Genomic DNA, 24,595 nt, shown 5'->3' with positions numbered 1-24,595 from the left:
AAGTTAAAAAGAGGGGGGGGGGGAATCCCGTGGTGTCAATAAAAACTCAGAGTAGAAAAGGAAAATCTGACAAAGCCATGGAAATAAACAGACAAATCAACTTAGCACTAGATAGTTGACAATGATTTAAGGGTGTCAAAAGCCCCTTTTAGCTCAATGTATATGTTATTTAAGAATAGGGATGTAGTGCAGTATTTATCGCTAAGAAATAAACCTATACAAAAAAAATAATGGTGGTTAATAGCGTGAACCAAAATATATTTTTTAAAAGGAATTTTCGTTCTCCGTTTTTCGTTTCCTATTGTAAATTTACCTTTTTGGATGGTGGTGTTCCTTTGGCACCATCTAACGTTTTTTGTATTTCACAAGTCGTTCGCTATACTCGTGTCTGTTGTGACGTTTATTTATTTTAACGAACGAAATCTATATACTACTGGTAAATTATTAAACCAGAGATTTCGTTACCATAAATTACTTAAAACCTCTACTAAATTCTTCCATAAATATAAAGATTTGGTTTTGAAGTTTGTACTTATTTTGTACTTACAGTTGTATATTTGTATCCATTTGATAAATTAATCCTTTTTCAGCTGATTTGTATAGTTTGTTCTTATGTTGTACAGTTACACCACTGTCCCAGGTTAGGGGGCGTGTTGGGATCTCGCTATAATATTTAATACCGCCCCATTCTGTATGTATGTGCCTGTCCCGAGTCAAGAGCCTGTCATTCAGTGGTTGTCGTTAGTGTATGTCTTACAAATTTGCAATTCATTTATTTTTGGAATTTGTTAATTAGGCCGTTAGTTTTCTCATTTGAATTGTTTTACATTGTCATTTCGGGCCCTTTAATAGCTAAATATGCGGTATGGACTTTGCTCATTGTTGAAGGCCCCTTGTACAGTTGTTATTTTTTTGTGTCATTTGGTCTCTTGTAGATAGTTGTCCATTTGTTTGACGTGTTTGAGTCTTTGATTTTGTCGTTTGGTTAGGGACATTCCATTTTGTCATTTGGTTAGGGACATTCTATTTTGTCATTTGGTTAGGGACATTCCATTTTGTCATTTGGTTAGGGACATTCCATTTTGTCATTTGGTTAGAGACATTCCATTGTGAATTTTCCTTGACGTAGCTCGGGTTATTTTACTTTGTAAGTAAGTTAAATAGTTAAGCTAAGTGTGGTAAAATATTCGGAATGATGTTTTATAACCATAATTTAAATGAAGGATCCGAGTTCCGAGTTCAAGAGGTTTAGAAGGAATGAATTTAAACTATATTCATTTATTCAATATTAGAAATAAAAATCCTGTTATATCGATTTTCGGAGTGATATAAGTGAATGAAATGTCGTTATACCAGATATATATACAGGCTTAAATGCATAACACGAGTTCTATAATAATGCCGTTTTATTGGAATCACAACTTTAACCAAACACATGAATATAGTGATAATAGGCGTGTTTCAGGTATAATCGGTTAGCTGCTGCCTTGTATGAGGGGTTGGCTTTATTGTCGACCACACCTGCAGCTGCATACGTGGAACACCCACTTTTAGCTTTACTATTAAATGTGTCGAATGCATGACGAGCATCTACAAAACGATGTACAACGTGATCGTGTGGTCTATGTAAATGGACAGAATCATTATCATGGACGCTGTTTATAATGGACTTGGCTTCAGTCGAACTGGCATGCGAGTGTGTCTTCTCAATGCTTGCAACGACAATGTTTCTACCATTGCTTCTAAACTTAAGGTATCCACCACACTCTCTTTGATAGTGCTTGTCATCTCCTGAAACATCATCATACGCAATAACCATCCAGTCGCGCCAATGATATTTTGTCGCAAGTGATTGGTACATATTATTAGCAAAATCGTGATCGCTCATATGAGATGCTGGATGGTCCGTTGAATATCTGTCAATATCTTTACCTGACTGTTCATGATATTTAGAAACTATAGTGGCGTCCGCGTGTAACATTTTACCTCGAACTGAATCTAATTTTCTTTTCCATTCCGTTGTGTGTGAGGGAACGCTTGCTGCAGTTCTTGAATCTAGCTGTAAGTAAGCCAAATCCATTTCCACTGCCCGTAACAGCAGTCTAAGTAGACCTTCCATGAATCGTGCACACTGCTTTCTATTGTAATCTGTAAATTTCATTGATGCCGGTAAAAGTTCATCCCCAAACACAGTATTGGTACCCATAATCCCATTATAAAGTGTCAGTGCACTATCACCGAACGTAGACCTATAATTTTTAAAATTATGCATTTCACTTGCGATAGTTCTACTGGTCGTTGCTTTATACATATTTGTATACCTGTTATAAGCATTATTTATAGTTTGTTCAACACTTGAAAACTGCAGCCTGACTGTATTCCACTGTATAAGTTTAGATACATCATGAAACTTTCCATTGATTTGATCAAACCGAGTATCCATATCTTTATGAAGTTGCTGAATAGCTAAAAATTCCTTAGTTGGTCCCTTTGGAATAAAACCAACAACGAAAGAAACAAAAGGACCTAATACTCCTAGTAAAGGTGCAATTTTTTTGGCCATGTCAGCTAGTTTCTTTGGCATGTCCAAATTATCATCAGCTAGGGCGGATGCTAGTGCTTTTCCTACGTTGATACCATTTGTTATATGAACACCAGTTGTAGTCCTTTTATGCTTGACATCTTCACTTTTTAAACCCGTTGAACACAAGAGAACCAACAACAAAAGTTTCATCTACAAAAGAAAATCAGTTTTATTATAAACAGTATGGCAGTGACCTTCTACTTCGTCCACTCAAGAACATGTTTGATTTTTTTTCTCCTTGAAAGAAAGACATAAAAATAATACATCACATGATAAAGTGTACTCTTTATTTAGGGAGCAACCATTTAACTTCAAGGAGGGTATGGTTTCAGTCTGAGTTAGATTTTTTTCCCGCTCAAAACTTAACAGTTTAACAGATCCAGTATGGTGAAAATCTGGATTCAGTTTCACCCCCCCCCCCCCCCCCCCATCAAATTTGGGATTAGAAAATTTCTTTTATGAACCCCTTTTTGAGGTTAAATGGTCGTTCCTCTACATATTGTTTAAGAAGATATTGTAACCCGAATAATTCAGTGCTTACCAGTGATCGACTCGCCCGCTAGCGTTAATGTAAACACCGAAGAGCAGCAAAATATTCCTTAAGCCTTTATTGATCGAGTTTCATGTATTGCAAAGTAAGAACGGAAGTTACTTTATTTACAAGATTTATAAACCAAAAGCAAATTTATATTTTTGGCATTTTCTTTAAAATATTTTAGAAACGATTTGAATGTAATGATCCTAATTCTAGTGAATTACGAAAAAAATATATTAAAGTATATACATGTATACCATCTCATTATTAAAATGGCATTTTTTTTTTTGGTTTTGAAAGGGAAGTAACTCCTCATATAGTTGCTAACCTTATATGGTATCTAACCATGTATGTGTTAGGACACCCTATATCAAATATACATAGTCACCACGTGTAGTCCATTAACCAATCATATCCCCATAAATCTATAGTAGGTAAGATAAAGTACTTAGATATTGACAGACTATCAAAACATATATACAATTTTAATATTGAGTTTCATTATAGCATCTGCTTTCTGATGACGGGGGCATTTTGTAGTATGCAGAGAGAAACCGACACAAAGTTCAAGTTCAAAGATCAAATATTTTATTGTCAATTTAGACGCCCATTACAGGATGAATAATCAAACTAAAATTAAGCACACATGATAACAATGATCTCAAAGATTTGATTACAATTCAATCTAGCATGAATAAAATAAAAAGAAGAGAAAAAGACACATTAATAAAATTGAGAATGGAAATGGGGAATGTGTCAAAGAGACAACAACCCGACCATAGAGCTGACAACAGAAGAAAGGCCAACAATGGGTCTTCAATGCAGCAAGAAACTCTCGCACCCGGAGGCGTCCTTCAGATGACCCCTAAACAAATATGTATACTAGTTCAGTGATAATGGACGTCATACTTAACTCCGAATTATACACAAGAAACTAAAATCAAAAATCATAACAAAGGCCAGAGGCTACTGACTTGGGACAGGCGCAAAATTCCGGCAGGGATTAAACATTTTTTTTGAGATGTCAACCGTCCCCTTATACCTCTAGTCAATGTAGAAAAAAAAAACAAACGCACAACGTCTAGCTTGTAAGGGTGTGGATACAGAGAGAGCTTTATAATTATAGTATTAATGAATGGGTGTTTTTATAATGGCCCTGTTATATGTCCTCGGTCAGTAATAATGGCCTCGGATGTCTGTAATAGCCCTCGGCAACACCCATTTCTTAATACATTTATTAACCAACTGAACTAAAGTGTATGTGTTGCTGCTAACTTGATGTACTGTCTTACTCTTATAATGACAGTTTAGTTTGAACAAAATAATTTGTACTTCACCATTATAAAGCTTTAAATATACCAAATATCCAAGATATTAAGCTGAAAGAAGAGATATGTGTTAAAAAAAAGGCAGTGGCTATTCGTCCGGCTAGCCGGACAAATAGTCAAAAATGTCTATTCATCCGGCAAGCCGGACAAATAGCATTTTCACGGTTTTTCGCTATTTGTCCGGCCAAAAATATAATGATGAAGTTATAGCTTTGTGTTTTGAAGGTTTTAGATAAAACACGAGTTGTTTTAAAAAATATTGTCTAACATCGTTTTATGAAAAAGATCTCATTCTCATAAAAAAAAACTATACATTTGATTCCTATTTTTGTATTTTAATATTCTAAAGGAATTTGGGTAGGAAAAAAGGGGGGGTTGATTCTTTCTTTTGTAGTTCTGTCTATGAATTTCATGTAAGGTAAATTATTGGCTTTATCTATGATTCCAAAAGATCCTGAATTTATTGTTTCTGCGAAGTTTGGTTAAAGGAAGGTCCCCATATGATTATGCACGATTCTTTATTTTAGGTGTCATACCACCAATTAAAAGTCCCTATCTTTTCAACCAAATTTTGCAATTTTCACAGCTTTCTAAATATTTTACCTTAAGTTTAACTTCATAGAAACTAGGTATATCCTGAATTGTACAGGTGTCACCTTTCTGCATGCCAATTTTCAATATACATTCTAAATCATATAAGAAAGAAGAGAGCTTCCGAAAGGAGGTACCACTAAAAATAACCCCTGGTTTTATGAAAATCTTAAATTAGTATACCATGGAGTGTATTAATCCTCAATTTTAAATGCAAACTCCTAGACAGATAAAATTTGGCTCAAAATGGTCTTGATATATTTCTCTTTCAACAAAAGTTTCATTTCTGAAAATTTATTGGTTAGTTTAGGTGAACAATGACATCAAATGCACTATTTTTTGTCCGAGTAGGCCTACTTTCACGTTCTAAATTTGAGGGAGTAATTGGTGGTATGACACCTTTAATTGTTCGGCGATTTTTAATTCATAGGAAATTAGAGAAAAGGACAGGCACGCGTAACCTGTCCCCAAAAGTAGGATTTTGTTTTCGATAAGATTGTTTCAGAAAAAAATGTGACTTAGACAAAACAGAAAAAAGGGGGTACCCCAACCCTGGTGATTAATATCAGGCATATCAGTATGTTTATATATCTCCGTTGTAGTAGAACTTGAAAATAATGCATCCAAGCTAGTTTGATATATTATTTTTCATTCAAGCAAGTTTGATATAGTATTTTTTTCCCGGAATGCGTTTTGCCTCCATAAGATAAATCATCAATATCACTTCGAATTCAGGCTTATTCCCCACAGTTAACATGTACACGCTATTGTTCTTGAATCACTCCTATATACACATTTGTTTAAAGCAATCACATTCTCTCAGGTTTTCTCTATGACATCTTTAATTATAAGTAACGATCTCCAATTCTCAAAACGTCCATTGCATACGCGCGTGTGTTATCCGACACCGCGTGTGTTATCCGACACCTCATCCGGGACACTTTCCGCGTCACATGACACTTTTGTTGATATTGAAGATTTGCGCATCCGCAGATGGATGGCCGGACGAATAGAGATTTTTAACTATTCGTCCGGCTAGCCGGACGAATAGACACTCCGTAAAAAAAACAGGATGAACAGTGATCCCTTTATATGGTTCTTTAATGTTGGTTGCTGGTTACTAAATTACACAAAATACAAAAAAGGTATTATACTCTTTACAACTTAGTTGTAATAACTTTATTAAAAACCCTAACAGGGCTTACTACAGACAAACTGGGCATTAATACAGGGCCATTACAGAAAAACAGGGCCATTACAGAAAAAAAACCAGGGCCATTACAGAAAAAAAAACAGGGCCATTACAGAAAAAACAGGGCCATTACAGAAAATATGTAATTTTTTAATAAACAGTCACTTTTGGCAATAATGCACTTAGTTGGTTAATAATAAACAATAATTTGTCCTCTGTATATGTTAAACGTCATAAGTATGGCAAAATATTAACTAGTATATCTTCAATGAATAATGGGTTTCTCCCTATCTCGCATATCACTGCCATAATAATGTGTGCTTCCTTTTACTACTCCCAGTCCCGGTGCAAATGACAGATTTTTGAATAATCTGATTCAGTTTTTTGCATAATTTTTCAAATTAACAATCTCCTTTGTCAGTTAAATTATTGGATATAAAGCCCCCAAAATTTCACTTCCATAATTTTTACTTGGTGTCACTGTGTGGTCAAATATATGTAATTAAAAATTAACTTTTATTTTACGACCATTTTAAAATATTTCATAGATTTTAAAAAGGGCGTTAACTCTTTTCAATAATCGAACAATTATTTGTTTTATTTTTTTCTGTATAATTTGAAAAGTACTAACAATTGGAGCGTTTCTTTATTATCTTATCGTCATGATATATCAAACCATTTAGGTTGTCTTTTATTATTTAAATGTTTTGGGTTGAAGTTTCTTTTGGGGGCAGTTTAGTTTAAGGAAGTTGTCAGCTGCAACTAGTACTATTATGATAGAATTTAAATAAAAACCCAAAATATCAATATTATCATGAATATTATCATAAAGAACTTTTATTTTGTTTTGTATCATAATTGATGATAAGGCAGTCTGTAATTCATATCGGTGATCATACTCTTAAAGATCAGTGTATATAAAGTGCGAATCCAGCTAGTTCATTTTTACTGTTATATGCGGGTATGTCTATTGTAGAATAAAGGATCATGGGAAAACTGTATTTGTTTACGTTTTGAAAATATCAAGTTAAAGGATTTTAAGTTAAGTTTTAACATATTTTCATTGTGATACGTCTTTATAATATACAAACATAGCATTAAACTTCAAATAAGTGTTATAAAAGCATCATAATATAGCATATCGATTATTGAAAGCGATCCATTTTAACTATAGATGCGATGAATTATCACTGTTAGTGCAGTCATTATTAATGTAGAATTTTCAAAGATGCGAGGAATTTTTATTGTAGAATTATGTGATAAATGCACTTGCAACAAATGAAAAAAAACTTAGTTGATGACTTTAGGATTTATGATACATGTATTTTCCAATTGAAATACAAACTCCTCATTCATTCTTCATCAAATATATAGCTTTTCAAACTTTTATCCGTAAGTTAAATTTTATCAAATCTTTCTCTTACTTTATCTATTATTTGAGCAAGTCGGCTAAATTAAGGCTTTACAGCTAATTTCCCAATGCATGTAAAGCAAAACTTTGGTTGGCTTGCTTGCTTTGTTTGTATAATTGTTTATACAAACTTTGTAAATAAGATTGACATTTTTAAACAATATGAATAGGCATAGTTTAACCTGTATTTTTAATATTTGAATTAAATTGGGTGTTATCATATGGGTGAAATACAAACTCCTCATTCATTCTTCATCAAATATATAGCTTTTCAAACTTGTAACAAAAGCGATTCTCAAAATGTCATATTGTATTCTTCAGATTACGTTTCTCCTTGATTTTAACTTATATAGTGAATCACTGGAGCGTGACAGCAGCGGGCCCTCTTAAGCAGTCAGTGGGCCCCTACTTATGAAAAATTCTAGATCCGCGAATGGATACTACCACAGAGATAAAACCATGCACATTTGGGTTATTGTACACGAAATGCATGCTACAATTCATTTTTGTTGATTTTAGACCCTTTGGAACTCTATGTGGGCTATTTCAGCAACTAGGCAAAAAATCCCCAAACTTGATACATGGTCAGATTCAGCATGTCAACGAATTCCAAATATCTATATTAAAGGACTTTTGTCTATAAATTTGGACCCCACAAAATTGAAAAAGGGACCAAAAATATGAAAAAATGCATGCATCGGATACTTTTGTTATTGAAGGCATGACTGTAACAATAGGATGAATATACAAAAATATCTTTTTCTGGGATCTCATTGGGGGGTTCTGATCCCGGATCCCGCTTACTGTTTTGGCAGATTCCCGTATTCCGCTTATTGTTTTGTCAGATTCCCGTATCCCGCTTATACTATGCAGTTCTAATTTTTTGTAATTATCCGTGTCCCGCTAGACTTCATTTCCCGTTTTTCTCTACACAATCATTTGACTTTCACCTTTCACGCTTGCAAAAAATCGGCAATCCGGCGTGACGCTTATACCCAAATGCGACCCACTATTTTACTCTTACTCTATTTTGACTCATATAAAGCCCATTATAAATATATTAAAAAAGTAGCGTAGATTTTTTCATCCCTTTTTATCCCGTCTCGTTTCGTTTTTGAGCCATATAGATGTCGTATGTGACAATGAGACAACTCTCCATCCGAGTCACAATTTATAAAAGTAGACCATTATACGTCAAAATACGGTCTTCAACATGGAGTCTTGGCTCACACCGAACAGCAAGTTATAAAGGGCTCCAGTGTAAAACCTTTTAAACGGGAAAAACAAAGGTGCAATCTATATCAAGATGTACGTAATTAGTGGTGAAGTGTCATGGAAATGGATAAAAAAAATAAGGATAAAGATCTCTATACGCTTTATAAGAAACTAAATGGAATACATTTGAAATAAATGTTATTTCTATTGAATTTAGTAGAGTGTTTTAAAACCAAACTTTTATCCGTAAGTTAAATTTTATCAAATCTTTCTCTTACTTTATCTATTATTTGAGCAAGTCGGCTAAATTAAGGCTTTACAGCTAATTTCCTAATGCATGTAAAGCAAAACTTTGGTTGGTTTGCTTGCTTTGTTTGTATAATTGTTTATACAAACTTTGTAAATAAGATTGACATTTTTAAACAATATGAATAGGCATAGTTTAACCTGTATTTTTAATATTTGAATTAAATTGGGTGTTATCATAATGATTATCCAATAAAAAAAGCAAGCAAATCAACTAAAGTCTTGCTCTACATGCTTAAAGAAATTAGCTGTAATAGATAAAAAAAATAATAATTATACAGTGAAAATGCACCGCATATACAATACTAATGATTCGCTCCACAGTTAAAATGAAAGAATAGTGTCATTATTCGACAGTAAACATAACTAGCATTACGAAATCATCATAGTGGAATTTAGTTAAATATGAAGAAACTGAATGACAAAACATATTCTACGTTATACAACTTTAATAATTGTATTAAAATGAATATTTTTTACTGCAACAACATCTCACCTGTTAGTTATAAATTTAAAAGCACCTGCACGATCTGTTCGTGAAATGTCCTAAAAATTCACCTATTTTGGTATATATTTCACAGTTGGATGGCTTTAGGCGCGATAAATCCCGCTCGCATCTCTTACTTTGTTTTATTAGTATTATGTATTTCTGAACATATACATTTTAACTATTTTTCTTCATTTTCTTCAAAAATTAAAAAAAGTTCGTCTGTTTATTTATCATTCTACATTAGACATTTATGGCATATACAGTAAAAATGATATTTTAGGATCCGCACTTTACATACACTGAGGTTTCATCCTACATGTATATAAGTTGATAGGGGAATTTGTGTCTTATCATCCACTAGAATCCTAATGTTACCATCTATCTTTTACATTACTGAAATTTAGCGCTCCCAAAAATGTATGAACTATAAAAACCAGAGGCTCTCAAGAGCCTGTGTCGCTCACCTTGGTCTATGTGCATATTAACAATGGACACAGATAAATTCATGACAAAATTGTGTTTTGGTGATCATGATGTGTTTGTAGATCTAACTTTACTGAACATTCTTCTACAATTATCTCTATCTATAATGAACTTGGCCCAGTAATTACAGTGGAAAATATATTCTAAAAATTTACAAAAATTTACAAAAATTTATGAAAATTGTTAAAAAATGACTATAAAGGGCAATAACTCCTTAAGGGGTAATTCTGGTCATGTTGACTTATTTGTAGATCTTACTTTGCTGAACATTATTGCTGTTTACAGTTTATCTCTATCTATTGTAATATTCAAGATAATAACCAAAAACTGCAAAATTTCCTTAAAATTACTAATTCTGGGGCAGCAACCCAACAACAGGTTGTCTGTTTTGTCCGAAAATTTGAGGACAGATAGATCTTGACCTGATAAATAATTTATCCCCTGTCAGATTTGCTCTAAATGCTTTGGTTTCATAGATATAAGCCAAAATCTACATTTCGCCCCTATGTACTATTTTTAGCCATGGAGGCCATCTTGGTTGGTTGGCAGGGTCACGCCACACATTTTTAAAACTAAATACCCAAAATAATGATTGTGACCAAGTTTGGTTAAATTTGGCCCAGTAGTTTCAGAGGAGAAGATTTTTTAAAAGAATACTAAAATTTTAGAAAAATGGTTAAAAATTAACTATAAAGGGCAATAACTCCTTAATGGGTCAACTGACAATTTTGGTCATGTTGACTTATTTGTAGATCTTACTTTGCTGAACATTATTGCTGTTACAGTTTATCTCTATCTATAATAATATTCAAGATAATAAGCAAAAACTGCAAAATTTCCTTAAAATTACTAATTCAGGGGCAGCAACCCAACAACGGGTTATCCGATTTGTCTGAAAATTTGAGGACAGATAGATCTTGACCTAATAGATTATCTTACTCGATGTCAGATTTGCTCTAAATGCTTTGGTTTTAGAGTTATAAGCCAAAATCTACATTTTACCCCTATGTTCTATTTTGAGCCATGGCGGCCATCTTGGTTGGTTGGCAGGGTCACGCCACACATTTTTAAACTAGATACCCCAATGATGATTGTGGCCAAGTTTGGATTAATTTGGCCTAGTAGTTTCAGAGAAGAAGATTTTTGTACTTGTTAACGACGACGACGGACGACGACGACGGACGCCGGATGCAAAGTGATGCGAAAAGTTCACTTGGTTCTTCGGGCCAGGTGAGCTAAAAAATAAGATAGTTTGCATTAAATTCTCAGAAGATATGAAATAGTCAACAACATTGCTACCATTTGTTGTGTAGTAACTACCTGTGAAGTCGTCTTGGATACGACCGTTTTATTTTCTCAATCCCGATTGAATACAAATCTAATTTAAACTTTTACGGAGTGTTGGTAAAACCTGGTGTAGTATCAAGTGGTTCATCATTAATTTTAAAGTCTAAGATCTGGGTACCATTTCAAGCATTTAGATCCCTGCTAATAGTTTTTGCGGAATCTGAATATTTAGAAATCTCTTTCTCTATATGGTATAATATATCTTCTTGTAGGTATTTTGTAACTCAAGAGGATTATGGATGTAACAAATATACCATCTTTCATTTTTGTCCACTAATTTAAAAGTTTCTGCACAATTGCAGCCGTATGTTATTATTTTTTACATGCTGCAAAAATTGCAAATTACACCTAGAAGTATATCTGATTGAACAAGCAAAAAAGAGATTCCTTCTGAACGTTTATAAGTGCCTTTAGAATTATGACTGGTAAGATGTAATGCTGTTAAACCATCGAGTGAAAATCTTCTAGAGAGCAACACGTTGAGACATACATGTATATAACTTGTATTCTACACGTACATGTTGTTTTTTTTGTGTCTTTTTTTAATACAGTTGCATTTTAATATTACAAGAAAAATAAGACAACGCATCAATCCCTAGCGTTTTGAAATTTTCGGTCAAGTTTAATATTTTTTTGTGATTTTTCAAGACTTGTTGCAACAATGATTTAGTAATTTTTGTAGGAATAAAACGACATTATTTTCTGACGAAGTTTGAACAATAAAATAATGTGTTATCTGAAGTGTCCAGAATGTAATGCCTTATCCATAATTTTAAACCGTTTATTTACATTCAGGCTACTCATATTACCATACTATTTCAGATTAATTCAGATATTGTTATGCATTTACTTTTCTACATTGGCTAGAGGAATAGGGGGAGGGTTGAGATCTCATAAACATGTTTAACCCCGCCGCATTTTTGCGCCTGTACCAAGTCAGGAACCTCTGGCCTTTGTTAGTCTTGTACTATTTTTAATTTTAGTTTCTTGTGTATAATTTGTAGTTTAGTATGGCGTTCATTATCACTGAACTATTATATATATTTGTTTAGGGGCCAGTTGAAGGACGCCTCCGAGTGCGGGAATTTCTCGCTGCATTTAAGACCTACTATATTGGTGATCTTCTGCTGTTGTTTGTTCTATGGTTGGGTTGTTGTCTGTCTCCTTGACACATTCCCCATTTCCATTCTCAATTTTATTCTATTACGCATTTTAACAGTCGTTGGCCTTCCAAATGCGAACATGTGCAAAAACACATAATAATATGTGCCTATTAGTGTTTTCTGTCGTTTTTTAACGGTGCCCCAGAACTGGTCGGGCGCAGGACATTTTAGCGAAAAATGTTAACCTACTAGGGGACATTTTAGCGCAGACATTAGAGCTCATTTTAGCACAGGATTAAACCGTTCACCTGTATTTTCGATGCCCATTTTAACGAAAATTTACCAGGTTGAATAATACTTTCATTCCTGAAACAATGAACAGTAATTTATGCTGGCTTAATAAAATTGAGAATGGAAATGGGGAATGTGTCAAAGAGACAACAACCCGATGTTAATGTTCACTTTGGTTCATCATTTAAATAAATATTGTTGAAACGAAAGGCATTCTAAGATCACACGCAGAGTTGCAGAGTATGGATGAGAAAAATTTGCAACCGAAGGATCTAAAATGTTTTACTAAAAGCAATTCACAGAAAAAAGACGTAAAGCACACATTCCTCTTACGAAATCTAGACAAGAAACACACGAAGCACTGTCAAAAATTAATGATCCAAACAAAGACATTTGAGAATTTTGTAGTTTATCTATAAATTACGTTTTTCGTGATACTATCATCAAATTGCAAACACAAACATATAAAAAAACAAAAAACGAAGTAAAGACGTATGTACACCACAATTCAGACAAGATAAAGAGAATGAACAGTCTCTACTGCAATTTTATGAACAGTATTGTACAGGGGGTATATCCTGAGCATACGTACGTACGTCTCTAAGGACATAAATTCCAGGCTAGAACGGACTTTTAACATTGATTTAACTGCTGTATTTTAATGAAAGTGATATTCTATATATTGTGCTGTCTTGTTTCTATTTAAAAATATTTATTATAAAGCGGGTTAAAAATATTGCGCTAAAATGGGCATTGATAATTTTACTTTTCGACAAAATGGGTAAAACATCTTGCACTAAAATGGGTTTATTTTCGCGGTGAGACGTCCGATTTTTTTCTCTCGCTATTAAAATGTCCTATCAATGCGCTAAAATATCCGAACTGCTCATATTCAATGTACCCTGAATGTAAAATGCAACGGTGAATTTCAACAAAACTTTATGACATGCTCACTATAAATAGCTCGAGTGCTATATATAAATATATTTTATCGACTTTGTACTTACATGTGCAGTCAAGTACTAAAAAAGCTTAATAATAATCCAAAAAAATACAAAATATCATAATTTGAATATCAAATTGCAAAATACAAATATCTCAAATTTAGTCACTTTATATCGAAAGCTGTATTATAACAAAGTTTGGTATCCGCTGTCCTGAGAAATCGGGTTAGAAAAAAGCGGATTTCCGAAATAAAACTAATATATATGTAATGTTCGCAGGTCGTAATCGTTACGTACAACCTAAATGATTAAAAGCGCAGATTTACTCTAAATTGGTCTAATTGTATTTCATAATAAGCAATACTTACAAAAAAATGCCAATTTTGGTCCCTCGGGAGTCGTTCAAATAAAGTTTAAAAATCAATGAAATAAGACTTGAGCTTGATCAGTTTCCATTGAATTTGAATAATTAAACATTTTGGGCGAAATCATTTTTTTTCTGTTCTGATTCAGATCTTATTTGTATTGTTAAACCGTCTTATTTTAAATTCAATTAAATCTATCCCCATTTTCAAATAAATAAATGCTCATCATAGGATTACACCTGAAACACAAAAAAAAAAAAAAAAAAACAGTCGCTCACAACAACTTTCCTGAACTAACCTTTTGATGTTGTGTGGTGAACTAGCTTCTAGAAAGTTATGAAAATATTTGCTTTATATATTAGTTCTTATCATGTGAAATCAGCATTTGTTTGCTACTATTATCATCGTTCAAAGGGTTCAAAATATGTCTGTCAATGTCACAACTTACTTTGTGTAGGCCGTACTATGTACTATTTAACAATAATGTGGTCTAATTTTCAATGCGTCACATATCCACCAAAGTTCAAATGAAGTGGATGTAAGTAACTCGAGGCACTCATACTGCCTTTATCAATGAGAAAAATATATACCGTATAGTCTGCTATAAAAGACCTAGACAAAAAAATATGAAACAAATCAATTTAGAAAACTATCGGCTTAATCTATAACATAACAATTTACGAAAAACAAATATTACAGACATGAACCAACGACATCCTTTGAACGACAGGCTCCTGACTTGAGACAGGCAAACATAGAATGTGGCGGCCCTTAACCTGCGACAGTGGTGTTTAAGCATGAAATAGAATGTGGCGGCCCTTAACCTGGGACAGTGGTGTTAAAGCATACAAATAGAATGTGGCGGCCCTTAACCTGGGACAGTGGTGTTAAAGCATACAAATATTAAAACAAAGTAAAAGAATCAGTTAACAAATGGCTGAACTTAGCAGATCGATATAAAGCAGAAAAAAACATCTACTAAAACACAGACCGGACGTTACAGATCGTTACAGGGTACTTCTATACGTTCCTAACAACAAAGAAGACACAAAGAACAGATTTGTTGTTTTTTTGTGTGAATTTTAATCAACCCTATTCTTATATGTTTTTACTTATATTTCTTTATTTCATATTTTCTTTCTATATCCCAGTCATATTTCATTAACTGTAGTTTACAAGTTTTTCTCAAGGAAGATAAGACAAAAAATAATTAATAATACAACTGTTTGCCCATGATCCCGGAACATTTTGTGCATTTGTTTTCCTTCAAAATAAGGGGACAATCATTTGATATAGGGGGGAGGAGGATTTTGAAAATAAATAACTCAGCCTTGATTATCACAAAAATTAATGGTTTGTTCTGTGGTAGTTTGAAAATAAACTACCTGACTTGCAATGTATTGATAATAAATAACTCAGCAGGTCTAATCGAAAGGATGAGATGGCACCAGATTCTTCATAAATTTATCTTTTTCCCCAAAACAAATCTTGAAACACTTTCAAATCTTTTAATAATAAAAGTACAATGTATAAATATTATTTAAATATACTTGAAATGTCTGCAAATTGGTTTCATTTAACTTGAGGTATATTTCCTCAGGAACACTTACCTCCCTTTTATTTACAGGGCCGTAACTATATTGAGGCAAATGCCTCATGTAGGAAATTTCAAAACCAAACGCTTGTCTCCATATCAAATTGTATTCAAGGCGAGTGCCTTGCAAGAAGCAAGTTCTGTTCTCCCTTAGACGTAGCCCTGATTTTTCGGGATCAATGTTTCTTATTTATTTGTCTTTTGTTCATTGATTGCCGTTCTGTATTCTGTTAGTGTTGCATTCCTTTTCTAATTTAGTAATTTTGTTATTCACTTGATCATGGGTTAAAAAAAAAAAGCCACAGACTTAACTTTGTGAATTACATTTTTGCTTAATCATGCATATTGGTCTTTTGATTTTGTCCCTAGAAACTTAAGTTTTACACTGAATCTATACAAAAAAGTCATATTGCTGTGAGACCAAAATATTGTCAAAAAATTATTAAAACAGAACTTGCATTTTCAGATTAAGAAAGGGTCTGGGGAACACCCAGAAAGCCTGATTTTGCATCATTTGTACTATAGATTCTTTGGCCTTCAGTGGCTCCAAAACCCTTCATAATTTTTTTTGCCTCGCTCCGCTTGGCCACACATGTTTTCCAATACTTTTAAAAAGGGATAGATACAACCAAACTTTAATACTGTGTATGTATGCAATACATGTATATGCAGTTGGCAATATAGAAAATTCATTTCTGCAGAGAAGGATTAATTCTGATTAAATGGTACATAATGACATGACTATACATGTATTTATTATTTATAATAAACAAATAATTTAAAAATTGTATGTTTTCGAATATTATAATATAGTTGTGAAAATAAATAATCAGTCCCTTGCTTTAATGAACAGTTTTATATATAAACAACCAATAAAAGTTTCAAGGAAAAACGGGGCGATATTTTTGATTATCTTAATTCAAAAGATTTAAATATTTATTGTCTCCAGGATACACATTTTATAGAACAAGATGAAGTTTTGATAAAAAACCAATGGAAAGGCCATTGTGTTTTCAATTCATTTGCTTCAAACAAAAGAGGAGTTGCTATACTGTTTAAAAATAATTTTGACTATAAAATACACAAAGTTAAAAAAGATGGAGATGGCAATCTGGTGGGATTGGATCTTAATATTGAAGACAAGAGATTTACTCTGATAAATGTTTATGGGCCAAATATTGATACTCCCTGCTTCTATGACAAATTAACAGAAATTATAGATTTCTTTGGAAATCAGCTCTGTATTATCTGTGGGGACTTCAATCTTGTTCAAAATTTCAACCTTGATACCCATAACTATATAAATATAAACAATCCAAGATCTAGAGAGAAAATTTCAGAAATTAAAGAATATAAGAATCTTGTCGACCCATTCAGAGAAATATACCCTGATGTTAAAAGGTTTACATGGAGAAGGAAAAACCCTTTTAAACAATCTAGATTAGATTTCTTTTTGATTTCTGAAAGCCTTATAGATGACATTTGTGAAGTAAACATTGGTAATAGCTACAGGTCAGATCATTCACCAGTGATTTTGACTTTAAAAATAAATGAATTTATAAAAGGTAGAGGCCTCTGGAAGTTTAATAATTCTCTCCTTCAAGATCCTGAATATGTAAAACTAATAAAACAACAAATTACTAACACAGTTGAGCAATATAAAATGCCAGTCCATAGAGGGGATGCTTTACATAGTATTGATAATTTAGAAATTGATTTTTCAATTAATGATCAATTATTGTTGGAGACCCTTCTCCTTGAGATTAGAGGTAAGACTATTTCTTATTCAACATTTATAAAAAGAGAAAGGACTAAACAGGAAATCCAATTGACTGAGGAGATACAAAATTTAGAAAATGAGGTAAGTACAGAGGACACTCTTGATGAAATAGAAGCCAAAAAATGTCAACTTAGAATTCTGAGACAGAACAAGGTCAAAGGTCAATATGTTAGATCAAGAACCCAATGGATTGAAGAAGGAGAGAGACCAACAAATTTCTTTTGCAATTTAGAAACACAAAACTTTGTCAATAAAACTATTAAAAAATTAGTAACTGATGAAAATACTGTAGTAGAAAATCAAAAAGAAATCTTAAAACAATCAAAAATATTTTATGAGAAACTTTACAAAAGACAAGGATGCCTTAAAAAAGTAAACCTATCAAAAGAATTACCATCTTTGACATCTAAATTAAATGATATCGAAAAAGATTCATTAGAAGGTAACATTTCTTTTGCTGAATTAACACAAGCTTTGAAAAGGATGAAAAATAATAAAAGTCCTGGGTCAGATGGTTTTACTGCAGAATTTTTCAAAGTATTTTGGATAGACATTGGAAAGTTTGTTTTGCGGTCAATAAATTATTCATATCAGATAGGGGAAATGTCTGTCACACAGAGGCAGGGAGTTATCACATGTATTCCTAAAGAAGGCAAGTCAAAACAGTTCTTAAAAAATTGGCGTCCAATTACACTTTTGAATTCAACATACAAACTAGCTTCTAGTTGTATCGCTGAGAGGATAAAGTCAGTTCTAAACAGAATTATTGATTCTGATCAAACAGGCTTTATCCCGGGTAGATTTATTGGGGAGAACTGTAGACTTATATATGATATTTTACAATTTACAGAAGAAAATGATATCCCTGGTATATTATTACTCATTGATTTCGAAAAGGCCTTTGACTCTATATCATGGGCCTTTCTTTTTGAAACACTGAAGTATTTTAATTTTGGAGACTCTATTATGAATTGGATAAAAACATTTTATAATGATATTACATCTACTGTCACCCAGAACTGCTGTCTGTCAGACTTTTTCCGTGTGGAGAGAGGCTGTAGACAGGGTGATCCTTTATCTCCTTACCTTTTCTTGCTATGTGCTGAAATATTAGGCATTTTAGTAAGAGATAGTGATGAGATAAAGGGTATTACGATAGACGATTCAGAGTATATCTTGTCTCAATATGCAGATGACACATCACTTATTTTAGATGGGTCGCCTTCCTCGCTGGATGCATCTCTCCGTATATTACAATTCTATGCTGAGATATCAGGACTGAAAATTAACTTAGACAAAACAAACGTTATATGGATAGGTAGTAAAAAACATAGCCAAGACAAAATATGTGTAAAGTGGGGACTGAAATGGGGTTTCAGTACCTTCAAATTATTGGGTATCACTTTCTGTGTTGATTTAGATAGAATGTTAAATCTAAATTATGCTCCTCGAATACAAGAAATAGAAAAAATATTACAAAAATGGTCAAAACAGTCACTTACCCCGTTTGGTAAAATAACAATTATAAAGTCATTAATTATATCAAAATATAATCATCTGTTCCTGTCCATCCCAGGTCCAGATGATAATATGATAAGTCAACTTAATAGTAAAATTTATTCATTCATTTGGGATGATAAGCCTGACAAGATAAAACGGGATCGTCTATGTCAGGAATACTTCCGAGGGGGCCTAAAAATGATTAATTTGAGAAATTTTATACAAGGGTTAAAACTTACTTGGGTTAGAAGATTATTTAGGTCAAAATCTAAATGGATTCAATTATTTACCTCCACCCAAAATATAAATTTTACAGAGTTGGCTTATTTTGGAATTATTAAAAAATCAAAAAACAAATTTTGGGATGAAGTTTTTCATGCCTGGAAAACTATGTCAAAACTCGGACATCCATTTTATTTTGAGGAAGTCATCTCTACATCTATATGGCATAACGAACATATCAAAATTGATAATGTCAGCGTTTACTATAAAAATTGGGCACATCATAGGGTATGGACTGTAAATGACCTGTTAGATGAACATGGAAATATATTAACGTATGAAAAAATTGAAATTATGTATAATTTCAAACCCATGTTTCTACAGTTTTATGGACTTATATTAGAACTAAAAAAGTGGCTACAAGACATTGGAATCAACACTGAAAGTGAAAAAAAACATCAGGCTATTATACCTTTTAACATTAATATTTTCTTCAAGTCCGAAAAAGGCTCAAAGGACATGTATACTATTTTAAATCAAGGAATTTTACCTACAGATTTTGTAGCAGAAAAAAAATGGGAAGGTATTCTTAACAAAGTTGTAGAAAATTGGAAAAAAATACACTTGTTTGTTACCAAGGTTTCAAAAAACACTAGGTTATGTTGGTTTCAATATAGAATTATTCATTATATTTTAGGGACAAATGCTTTACTTTTTAAAATGAAGCTTGTTAATTGTAATTTGTGTACATTCTGCAAGGAAGAGCCTGAAACTATAGAACATTTACTTTGGGGTTGTCATATTGTAGCCGACATTTGGCACAATCTAAATTCATGGATTTTCGATAAGGTTCTTATTGAAATTCCACTTAATTTGAAAATTGTCATTTTTGGCCTTTATGAAAATTATAAACTGAATTTTATTAAAAATAAAGTTATCTTACTGACGAAGTACTTTATTTACAGATGTAAGATGCAAGATATAAAACCTAATATAAAAGGCTTTCAAAATTACATAAAAGAAAACTTGATTTTAGAGAAACATATTTCTTCAAAATACTTAAGTGTGGAAGAACACAACTTGTACTGGAACCCCTGGGCTAAGGTCATTAATTAAATATAAACATGTATGTATATGAGCATTTGAAATTATTTGTATACTGTTATACCATACCATATGTATGCTCATATATTTTTTGCACTACTATTACTATATGAATGAAAATGTTATTACTATACTTAATCCATAGATTTCTAAGTGTTAGTTCAGAGAATGCTTATTATGCTTATTTATTTCACTTGCTTGCTTATTGTGCCACAAGATAAATATATGTTGATACTTGTAAATTCATGAAGAAAAAAATAAATTATAAAAAAAAAAACAACCAATAAAAAAAATCCTCCTGCCCCCAGAATATGAAATGGTCGTCCCTCAATACGTGATATATATTATATTAGAAATATTGTACTAACTAAACAAAAATTTAGTTTTACGTATATATAGATTGATTTATTGATTGATTGATTGAAGCTTGCTTATCGACCTGGGGCATTTACTTCATTCTTATCAAGGACGAGAAACTATTACATTAGGTAGACTGACCGTAAGATGAGCGAGAGGTTTTGGTAGCCAAAACGAATGAGAGCATATTGAAAAGGTGGCAGATATAAAACATTGCAAAGTGTCAATTACAGATTTGTTCCGACGATTATTTTTTACGAAAATTTACATACAACCTGTTTACCACTTACTAGTAATTAATTCAAATATGTAAAAATAAATATGTTTAATTTAAAGATAAATGGAAAATGTCATGCGAACTTTTGTAAAACGATTTTGAATATCTGCTTAGGTTCTATCTCATTGCTTACGGCTTGTGTAAGACTGGAGAGAACAACAATAAAACGAATGCAGCAAAGTTAACAACTCAAGTCACTCTTTTAAGTTATGAGAGACTCAAACAATTAAATATAATACAAATAAAAGTCAACTGCAGATTTTGGCGTTATAAAATACCATATTTTCATTTGTAAAAAAGAAATGTCCATTTTGTTATTATTAGACATAAATTATGTTATCATCTTCAGCGATACTAGCATCATGAGTATGACAGTTGCATGTCCATTCGTTTGATGTGCACAGTTTCCTTAAAGTCCAGAGAGCATGATGTTCCTTCAACATGTGCTTCTGTGTTGTTCCATTGGCAATCATACAACACCCATAAAACAATTAAAACATTTGCTATGTATGCACCAATCTTAAATAGACTTATGAGAGACTTAGACACAGTATATACATTTAAATATTTTTACACATTTACACTCGAAATTTACAATGTCCATCGACACAACATGTTTGTAAAACAGTTTTTCTTTTAAAACTAATGATATAAAATACTGTTTCTTCAAAAAAAATAATGTTATTGCATGTTTTGACAACAACAGTAGCAACATTCTCATTATTAAATAAAACTAAAAAAAATCACAATCTGAAATTAGGATTTAACGTTCATTAAAATGGATAGCTTCATGTATTAGCTTCATGTATCATGATATCATTAATTTAGCTAAATGCACAAATTGTCTTGCATTGAGTGAGTTTTTCTGTATATGATAAGTTCAGTGATTGTTTGTATTGCAAGGCGTTTCATCTTGCATGCTATCGACAAATGATCCCCTTCAGCTGTACCTCGTCCATCAGATAGGTATAAAGATGATATAAATCTGCACTTATGAATTCAGAAATGCTTTATCAATGACCACGATGTAAACATATTGTAGCAAAAAGATACCAGTACACAGCAGGTTAGTTTTATATATGTGTATGTGTGATTACTTTTTATAGTATTATACTGCTTTCATTTAACAGATTTCTTTTTATGAAATCTGTTTTGTTAAACATCTAAATGATTATGAAACATCACTTAAATAGTAACTGTATTTAATATGAATTTATTAAGCGGAAATAAACCCATATTTTATACGTAATATAATGTAAATATTCGAGAAATATCATATTTGTTTTATGAAAACGAATGTTGTGGGAGGGGTGCTCCAGCATAAATGTGTTATAATCAACGTTATGTTATATACATGGAAACGTTCACGTAATTATGACAAGGATGGGGGGGGGGGGGGGGGGGTCAACCCGTTTCAACCAATCAGCTAATAGGATATTGATCTATAAAATACTCAAAAGGTCAAAATGTTCAGCAGCCATAATGATTGCCCGCCATTATTAACGACTTCCAGATATTCTTATACCAAAGTGATGCCGCATAGTTACCATTGTATATACGATTTTAATTAATTTATGTTTACTACCTTTTCAAAATTAATATAACGTCAGGAAATTTGATATACATTTATTACAATATATAAATGATTGAGTTTGGCTGCGTCAAATGGCAAATATTCCATATAAAAATAAGAAGCCGTGATATGATTGATAATGAGACAGGTATCCACCTAGTTTTAATGAGGTGGAACATAAGCAATAACACGACTTTCAATAATGAATAAAACACGTACCGTATAGTCGGCTATATAAGGCCCCGACATGAAAAATATCAATTAAGAAAACTAACGGCCTAATTTATAACAAAACAATTTACGAAAAACAAATATGACAGACATAAACCAACGATAACAACTTGTGTTGGGACAGACACACAAAGAATGTGGCGGGGTACAACATGTTTCTGAGCGCCCAAACCTCCCCTTATCTGGGACAATGGTGTAACTACACAACATTAGAACAAACTACTTGTATAAAAAATCAGTTGAGAAAAATCGAATCCCATTAGGTCGTTTCAAAGCAGAAAAACATCAAACAAAAACACAAGCCAAACGTAGCACGGTATTTAAAAATCCCTCATAAAAAAGGCACCAGATATACATTCCTGACAGTACTCGCAGTTACTGGCAGCTAGTTCAAAGCTAATAATAAATAATAAAAAATCATGTATCAAAATATATAAAATAAAAATAAAAGTATAAAAATAAAAAGGTATAAAGGTCGACAAAAGACAATCTCTATGATGATAAATATACTGAGTGCCAATGAAAACGCAACACTTGGTTTTTCAAAAATAAAATTTATATTAGAAATGATAATCTTTCAAAATAAATTGTTCTTGAAAATTAACAACTTTAACAATAGATCTATATCAAACAAAAATGTTCCATTATCCTCTATCGTGCGCAATAGGTAAACAAATTATTTTTATCAACGTTATTTTTCAGTATGGTTCTGTTTTGGCTTTCGATCTCATTGCTGACAGTTTTCTCCAGTGCTTATGATACAGTCACAGTTAGAACAAATCAAGGCGAAGTGCTAGGTCTACGAAGAATGGTTCTTGGAAAAGATCTGTATGAATTCAGAAAAATTCCATATGCAAGACCTCCAGTGGGAAATTTACGCTTTGAGAAGCCTCAACCATACGGAGCATGGGGAAGTATTTTAGACGCTAGGATGTTCGGTCCCGCTTGTTTCCAAAATAAAGATTATTTTAGAAAAACACTTATGAATAAAAACATTTCCGAAGACTGTTTATTTCTTAACATATACGTTCCTTCCAGTGTTTCAACTGATAACAACAAATCTGTTATAGTATGGATACACGGAGGAAGTTACGCTTCAGGAAAAGGATCGATATATGATGGGTCAAGGTTGGCAGTAACAGGAGATGTGATTATCGTTACTATTAACTATAGACTTAATATATTTGGATTTCTGAGCTTGAATGACTTACCGGGAAATTATGGTTTATGGGATCAGATTATGGCTATACAATGGGTCAAGGACAATATACCATCATTCGGAGGTAACAGTAAATCTATAACTATTTCCGGTGAATCGGCTGGAGGTTTTAGTGTCGCTTTGCTGTCAATTGCTCCTATAAATAAAGGCTTGTTTCAGAGAGCAATAATACAGAGTGGCACAGCCCTCTCTGCGTATGCAGTAGGCAAGTTTACAAAAATAGCTTCATTTGAAGCAGCATCATATGTAAACTGTACTGACAATCAGGACAATGTCTTAGCGCAATGTTTGAAAGAAGTACCTGCGCATGCTCTGTACACAGCTTTCCGTCTCCGTCAAAGTAGAACATATTTACAGATTGGTTTTGCTCCTGTTGTTGATGGTGAACTTCTGTTAGATGAACCACTGAATCTGATGACCAATTACAGTTCAGACGCGTCGATGTTTTTCCGGTCTTTAGATGTTCTGATAGGAACCGTGTCTGGTGAGTCATCGTTGTTGATTTTAATACTAAAACGTTTGGAAACAAGATTAGGCTTTAATCTTACTGATG

General features: G+C 32.6%; 1 protein-coding gene across 1 annotated transcript; it reads right to left on the bottom strand.

Annotated features, from left to right (window-relative positions):
• Window positions 1–1,388: 1,388 nt before the first annotated feature.
• Window positions 1,389–14,560, bottom strand: LOC139487599 (uncharacterized). The gene is made up of 2 exons (XM_071272496.1): window positions 14,484–14,560; window positions 1,389–2,734 (listed from the first exon to the last, which is right to left on the bottom strand). Exon 2 carries the CDS (start codon window positions 2,732–2,734, stop codon window positions 1,424–1,426), a length of 1,311 nt encoding a protein of 436 aa, XP_071128597.1. The 5' UTR covers window positions 14,484–14,560; the 3' UTR covers window positions 1,389–1,423.
• Window positions 14,561–24,595: the final 10,035 nt, after the last annotated feature.

Source organism: Mytilus edulis, chromosome 9 (genome assembly GCF_963676685.1).
Source record: "Mytilus edulis chromosome 9, xbMytEdul2.2, whole genome shotgun sequence".
Classification (NCBI taxonomy): domain Eukaryota; kingdom Metazoa; phylum Mollusca; class Bivalvia; order Mytilida; family Mytilidae; genus Mytilus; species Mytilus edulis.
This window is presented reverse-complemented; position numbering and strand designations above follow the sequence as displayed.

What these genes read in the sequence shown, in the direction of transcription:
- LOC139487599 (XM_071272496.1), bottom strand. Translation starts at nt 2,734, where the DNA reads ATGAAACTTTTGTTGTTGGTTCTCTTGTGTTCAACGGGTTTAAAAAGT.